Raw genomic sequence first — 8,340 nt, 5'->3', positions numbered from 1 at the left:
TATAGTACTTGGCATCAGTAATGTCAAAAGAATATATGCATTATTTGAATCATAAGAAGAATATCACTTTGCTACTTGACTAATTGAAATTTAAGAAGAATTTGTAAAACACAATTACTGGTGCTACAGCGGCATGTCCCCTAACGTCACTTGAAACTTCAGTTCCAGAGGAACTGATGATCTCTTCTGATTTATGTGTTAGGAATGTGCACTTGCATATAAGCTGGTACAAAACTAGTATTATACATAAATAAAAATAAGTGAATCATTTTTAAAAATAATTTTAAAATGATAATTTTATTTTAGAAAATCTAGTGGCACTGGGAGTGCAAGTTTTTCAGTACACTGATTATTCTCTTATCAGAACTGATTTGTATCAAAGGAGCAATTGTGGGATAGGCATACATCACAAACTGCTGAACAGTCAGGACGACTGGGTCATACATCCATAACAGGACTGAGGTTAATGAGATGATAAAGTCCAACAAGTACATGACCACAAAGAAAACTACCAGAATCAAGATGGTCTGGGTGGCCCTTTTCTCAGGGGACGCTCTCAGGTAGCTGACGCTATGAAGATGCTTGCATTGCCTCTGATGTCTGCACAAGATAATCACCATGTATGTGCTTGTAGTCAGCATAACTCCTACAAGACATATATCTCTGGATATTGTCACTGTTAAAACTAATCCCCTGATGATGTAGTTCATGGGGAAGAGTGAGCAGGATTTAGTGACCTTCATCTGGTGAGTTTTACTCACATTGGCAAAACCAGCAACATAGACAATCCACCTACTACTGAATGACAAATTGAAAGACCAAAGAATTAAAAAAGCATAGACGATGTGTGCTTTTATTTTATGCTTAAACCTTGCCAGCAAAGATGTACTGGGGCTGATTGTGATAGCCTGGGATACACTCAAGAGGCAGGTGATGCAGACAGAGAGGCCTCTCATCACTCTGTTTATGTAAAATGTTGTCTTACATTTGAAATCATTTCCAAATTTTAGTGACTCTAATATGTTTGCAATCAAATTATCTCCTTCAGTGAGAATCATCATTATGTGAATGAAGGTCAGTTGACAGGTTATCAGGTCCAGGGGCTTAGATCTGTCATCTAGGATTATGGAAGTATAGAAAAAAAGGAGAAACATATTGGCTAGGATTCCAAGTCCAGCTTGTATATAAAGGACATTCTCTAATGAGGACATAAGTGGAGAGTATATTCACCTTAAGAGCATAGTAGAACTGTATTTCATATCTGGAAAAAACAGTGTATGTGTGAAATATGTCATTTATTTGACAGTATGTCTATATCATCATTCTGTTTTCTCTACAAATCTTCATTAACCTGTAATTAACATTACAGCCTACATTTCTACGTACATCCACGTATTTCTTGGGTATAAAATATTTCAGATAATAAAAGTCTTCACAGTCATACCTGTACAGAATGAAAACTGTGTCTCATGCACCTTACTGTAATGTCTTAGAAATCTAATCATATCGACAGTAGTGATGAGTACAGAATATTAATCATGTCCTTATAACAGAAAAAAATTATATTTTGGTTTGGAAAATATCACAAAAGCAATCCAAAATGTCAGGCAATTCTGTCTCATATTCCATAATTTTACTATGCTCTGTGCATGTTTTGACTCATAATTCCGATGAAATCACAGAAATAATGATTACCTCAATATTTTAATCACCAAAAGGTATATATCAATCTTTTTTAAATGTTTTTTCTCCATGATAATTTATATCCTCAGAATCTAGAATTGAAGACACAGATACATTGGGAGATCAGTAGAGCACATTGCACACCGTATTAATTATGTAACTATGATAGGTATAAATAGTCCTAGATAGATTCCAGCTACTTCCAATCACATTAAAACTTTGTGAATTCCAATTAATGATTAAAAACTACTCACAACGAACAAGACAAACACTATGTTTCTTTCCTTTTTGAGGGGTGGGGGAGTAAACAATATGACACCTTATGACTTTTTCTAGCCATCCATGTTGTTATTTCTCCCACATTTAGCTAAGAACCATCCACTTTCCCATTTTCCTCTTTGATAAATTGTGTCCCAGTATTCCTCTTTACCTCATTCCCCATTTCTGTATGTACCTGTCTCTTCGATATTAAGTAGCACATTCTTTCCCATTTCCTTGATCAGATACTTTTATCCTCATATTCTGCTTTGTATTGTTCCCACACTCCCCTATTCTTGCAATGGTCCAGTTTTGGTTTCCTTATTTCCATAATTTCTAAAGGTTACATAATCATACCTGATGATGGAGAGCTAGAAGCCTCCAAGAAGAGAGAACATGTGACATTAATACAAATATTATTTTCTGCATATTATGACAAACATGTGTTGCTTAGAGATGACCACATGGTGATTCTGTTTGGAAATTCCTGTTTGAATTCCTTCCTATACAGTTGAAACCATGGTCCCAAGTGTTATCATATATCACCAGTATTTAAAACATTTTACAGTTTCCCTCAACAATCTTACCTTTGATGGTTATGTAAGCTACTTGGCCAGTATCAATTTATTTTTGAATTTCTTTAATTCAGTATGTTAAAATCAGCTCTGTTATAAAGAAGTAGAAAAATGTCTGAACTGACCCAGAGCCTTATGAGGAAAAGAGTGCCTAACTATATTTTCAGATTCACTTTTATATTGTATAGATAAAGACATATGCATGCATGCAAGCATGCATTGAAATCATGTAGAAGTTAGTGGGAGAGAACATATTATAATGTCTCCATGAAGATGACATTATAAATCACATATTCTATGTTTATATGATTTTTAGTCCTAAAATGCTTAATCTAGTAAAGGAATGGATTCATTTCAATTGCCAGAGGTGATCATGTAATTCTCTTATCAACATACATTTACAAGTAGCTGCACAACTATATTCTGTGTGCAGAAAAGCTTTGAGATTAAGGCTGCAGAGATGGAATAGTGGTTAAGAGCACTTTGAATTTATGAAAAGGACCAGGCTTAGATTCTCATCAATGACACGAAGTTTCATGACCACCTGTGACTCTAGTTCAGGGGAATCCATTGCCTTTGACCTGGAATGTTTCTGCTACACATAAATGCAATCAAGCAAAAGATTCATATATTCAAAAAATAAATTATTCTTAAATAATTATATTAAAAGTTCAAGAATAATACTTAACTCCAGTCCTGCTCTCTACATTGAAAGAATGGCAGTCATATTCCAATTTTAAAATTATAAATTAATAAATATATATGATATATAAAAATAATTTTGTATTACTTTTCATGTACAATTTCATGTATACAATTTATTCATATACCACATGTAACATTGGTAGTATAAAAGATGATGAAATAAACTAAAAGATAGTAATCTGATGTTTCCTTTTCTTTTAGCAAATATATGTTCTTCAAAGACTCTATTTACATCCATTGCTTTGTAAATGTCACATACAGAAATCAACACATCTTCTAATTGATGAAGTGGCATTTTTTCTGGGTTTCACTGAATCTGAGACCAGACAAGAAAAGGCCAGATCTACTGTGATTACAGAGCTGTTAACATATTCATCCACTGTAAATATTTACTTGTTTAATTTGAGAAAAACAATTGCAGTGCTGGGGACTTTCATAATACTTTATATTGTAATATTTTGATGTACGTTCTTTATTTTTTCTTTTTTTGGGAGCTCGGGACTGAACCCAGGGCCTTGTGCTTGTTAGGCAAGCACTCTACCACTGAGCTAAATCCCCAACCCCTTCATTGTAAGTTCTAAAACCCAAAGTGTGTCTATAAACATTCATAAGAGTAGAAAAACCATAACTAGTAAATTGACACAATGAAAAATGACACAGTATGCAGACAACTGTCTCAAGAGGTGTGGAATAAGAGATCAAGAGCTACTTTCTACTTAGGTCTACATTATTAACCAAAGATCAATTTGCTTCCTCATTCTCATAGTATGTGATTTTGGAACAGTCTTGCTTTATGAATTTATGGTGATCCTTGCCTTCTGTTTTATGGAGATTTAGTAATCTAAAGGACATACAAACATAACAGATGACAAGTATCAATTTTATTTTAAGCTTCACCACAATAAGTGACTAATGATCTAAAACCTGTGTAACGGCTCAGAGAGAACATGAAGTGAGACTGTGACTTTCAGGTGAAAAGATACATAGTGTTGGCTGATGTACTGTCCACTGTCAGCAAGAAGAATAAGTCTTAAGGTGTCTCAGGAGAGGAAAACCTTAGCCACTCAAGCTAGTTCCATGGAATCTTTTTTAAATAGATAATGACAGCAGAAATAACCACTGATCACGTATTACTAATGTATTAACTCATAGCTATTACCTGACACTCTTAAAAAACTAAAATTGGTAAATATTTCATTGGAAATTGCGTTCACTGCAGGCAAAACAGTAAGCTCATAACAGTAGCTCACTGACTAGAACACTACAAGCTCACACTTACGAGCCAGTTTCCCTGAGATGAACCAACGGAAGCAGAAGTGTCACTGCAGACTTTGTAGAACCAGTCATACTCAGAACTTTATCACAAGATGTATGGCAAAGTTTTCAGAAAGATATTACAATATTCACTGAAAGTGTGTGTGTGTGTGCGTGTGCATGTGCGTGTGCGTGTATGTGTGTGTGTATGTGTGTGTGTGTATGTGTGTGTATGTGTGTGTATGTGTGTGCATGTATGTGTGTGTATGTGTGTGTATGTGTGTGTGTATGTGTGTGTGTATGTGTGTGTATGTGTGTGTGTGTGTATGTGTGTGTGTGTGTGTGTGTTGAGGAATAATAGAAAGAGATAGCAACTGTATTTTGTTATTATTGGAAGAAATCTTGGGAGATTTGACTTTAAATAATTTATACTGTTTGAGAATTGCAAATATTGATCTCACTGCTAATGAAAAGTTTACTCAAAATATAGCAGGGGCAATGTTAAAACATTTATTTTAGAAAACTTAAAATATTAAAACTGAATTCATTTTCATTGAAATACTCAATTATCTACTGAAATTTATACAGTTCCCCTCTTTGTAAGGTTAACTTTACATGGATTTAATAAATAAGTGACATCAGATTTTGAAATGCACAGAAATTATTTACTCTAATAGAAATTTTGAAATAGCATAAAAAGCTCTCAAATTTTTAAAAGAAATGATTATATAAAGGTAAAAATGTCTTCTAATTTCTTAGGCCTTGAGTTGTAACTCTCCTAAAAATTCCCAAGTATATCAAACTTATCAAACTAGAAAATTACTGATAAATATCAAAATAGTTAATGTTTCTTGTATATTCTTAGTTTTAGTTTCATGGTATTGAATTGTATAGTCAGTTAACTAGATAAAGAAGTAAAATAAGAAAATGCAAAGTACAGTTAAATGTAACTTAATACTGTAAATGTGGTCCTGACCACTAATAAACTTGTGTTGTTTTCACCCTTTAAGATATTTCACTGTTTTGTTAAAGGAATTGAAAAGTAACACAGTTAAAATTGGAATTCTTAGAGTACACACTCATGAGAATACTCTGGCAGATGTACCCTGTAAAATTTTCCAACTGGAGTGACTTTTTACATGCACATTCACTGTAAAAATGATGGATTTCATGACATGTTCATTCAAGATATAATTCTCATTGATGAACATCATCATTTAGCCTTTCCTATATCTCTCTCGATCATTTTGCTAGGCACCCGTCCTATTTCCAGTAGCCTCCCTCAAGTGTCACATGCATAATCAGAGATCATATTATGTGAAATTAATGTTGCTTTATAAATGGTTACAATTGATACCTTCATGCCTACAAGCTTCTGTAGAATTTTTACTGTACAGTGTGGCTCAAATGTAATATTCTAAGCAGAGACTTTTCTAATCATTTATTATAGAATATCCTCCTTCTTTCTACTACCTACTTACAGCTCTTACTATAAGGAAGAGAAAAAGAAACACTCACCAGGCTTGGCTGTTGACAACCATCCTTGTAGAATGAGGCCATTGGAAGTACTTATAAGGAAGAAATGTTAACACCTCATTTCTCTATAGTCTCATAATTATAATGTCATCTGGAGAAGGCAGTTCTGACTTTGAGGTTGTTATAAAGTGGTGTCACCAAATAGAAAAGTGATCTTCCCTAATTCCAGAAAAACAATGGTGTGGAACAGGTGAGCTCTAGGTTTCCCATAAGGGAACTATTCTCTCCAGGCTATATGTATCTGTGTGGATTAACTGATCCCAGTATTTGTGAAGACAACAAAGTAACATTAATATTTTTCACTTAAGAAAAGTAGAAAACATTTTAGATTCCCCAAGGTATCCTTCCTGCTTCCTCCATACTTACCTGAGAGTGGCTTTGTAGAAATTAGCAGTTCTTGTGATAAAATTAGGATTATGTAACCTCATCTAACTCACTTAGGAAAAGTTATCTTTCTTACATATCACACAGAAGTGAGGTAAATGTAACTATATTATAAGGAGAAAGTGTGCTTGGTGGTTGGGCTGTAGCTTAGTGACAGACTGCAAGTGCAGAAAGTTTTGTATATGTGGGAAACTATGACATAATTCAAGCTTTCAAGTTATAGGCACAGGTAAGGGAAAATAATCCCATGTCAATGGCAAATACAAGACATTTAATAAAACCAGAAAAGAAATCAGGCCAAAGACAAACCCATATCCCAAAACAAGCACAGGAAAAACACAGAAAACACAAAAGCAGAATAAAAAACTTCTATGCATCTTAGAGATAAAACACTTAGTATGCAGAACTCAACTAAAACAGTAAGTCTACAGAAAGTGAATTGAAAAGTCTAAGAGGAAAAATTGCAAGTCACAAATAATACCAATTGCAAGGGAAAATGAACTTCCCTAACTACAGCAAAATGTTGAAGTAGGAACTGCTGGTTTTTCAAGGTAAACCTTCAAAGCCAGAAGAGTCTGCTGCAATACATCCCTAGTGCTAAGTGGGATCCAAACTAAAGTAATGTAGTGAGCAAAACTACTGCCATGATTAAAGAAGAACTATTTTCCAGAATATAGACAGCCCAATCAAACTTTATACTTAAAAAACTAATCAAAAGGTAACATGGGAAGCAGCAGTATGGACTGAAGGGAAGAAGAAGCATAACAGAGAGATGTGAAAAACTGAGAAGCAATAATCCCTGTAACACAAAGTATAACTGAGAACACAGCACCAATAATCAACCTGATGATAACTATAACTAACACACACATTAATAGCACTTTAATGTGAATGGTCTTAATTCTCCACTCAAAAGCCATGGGCTGACTGAATGGAACAAGAACCAGTTTTATCTGCTGCCTCTAAGAAATCTATCTTAGGCACTACGTTAAAGTAAAAGGGTAGTCAAAAGGACTCCAATGGAATGAGGGAAAAAATCAGATGTCAGTATTCTTACATCTTACAAATCAGGCTTTGAACTAAAACTAATCTGAACAGATAAAAAAGAACATTTCTTGCTAATCAAGTAATTTGCCATCCTAATCAAGAGCACATAGCCATCCTAAACAAATAAGTATGAGGGACACCCAATTTCATATAAAAGATAATTTGCAATTGGTTAAAAGACACAGATTAACTTTAATAAATCGTTTAATACATTCATTAAAACTAGGTGATTTCATTAACCAGCAGATGTGTCCTAGGTCTGGAAACTTCTGGAATCAGGAATTAGGGTACTTGCATTTTTCTGGAACTTGCACTATTGGGAAGTAATGGAAAGCTCCCTTTCTTCCTTTCTCCCTCTCTTCCTCTCTCCCTCTCTCCCTCTCTACTTCATTCCCTCTCTCCATTTCTTCCTTTCTTCCTCTCTCTCTTCTCTCTCATTCCATCTCTGTGCCCATATTCTCTTTTTCTATATTTTCTCTGTTTGCTTCTTTCTGTATCTTTTTCCCACTAAGCCTCCAATCCCAATAAGTATGTGCAAAGAACACACAACTCAGTTATACTATTCATAAGAAGCATACCTAGATTGGGTAGATATGCCACTAAACTACACTATTCTCTAGCTATGAGATACCTTGTTACATGTCCTCCAGACATGTGCTTCTGCTCCATCCTCCTTCCACCTCCTCTTTGTCCTTCTTCCTCTCTGTTCCACATCTCCTCATCTCTACCCCCTTCTTCCTCTATCATCTTTGCTAAAACTCCCAGCCACACCTATTCCTTTCACTGCTCAATCACAATCTTTAACCTTTATTTGCCCAGTTAAAATGGGGAAAAGGTTCAACCAAAATCACATGAGTATATGATCTACCCCTTGACAGGTCAGTCCCTCTTAAGGAAG

At 34.6% G+C, this 8,340-nt stretch overlaps 1 protein-coding gene across 1 annotated transcript; it reads right to left on the bottom strand.

Moving 5' to 3' along the window:
- Positions 1 to 311: 311 nt before the first annotated feature.
- On the bottom strand, positions 312 to 1,211 carry Vom1r76 (vomeronasal 1 receptor 76). Its single transcript, NM_001009520.1, has one exon. It carries the CDS (start codon positions 1,209 to 1,211, stop codon positions 312 to 314), a length of 900 nt encoding a protein of 299 aa, NP_001009520.1.
- Between the last annotated feature and the right edge of the window lie 7,129 nt (positions 1,212 to 8,340).

This window comes from Rattus norvegicus, chromosome 4 (assembly GCF_036323735.1).
Source record: "Rattus norvegicus strain BN/NHsdMcwi chromosome 4, GRCr8, whole genome shotgun sequence".
Classification (NCBI taxonomy): domain Eukaryota; kingdom Metazoa; phylum Chordata; class Mammalia; order Rodentia; family Muridae; genus Rattus; species Rattus norvegicus.
The sequence above is the reverse complement of the archived record's forward strand: the minus strand, read 5'-3'. Positions and strand labels throughout refer to the sequence as shown.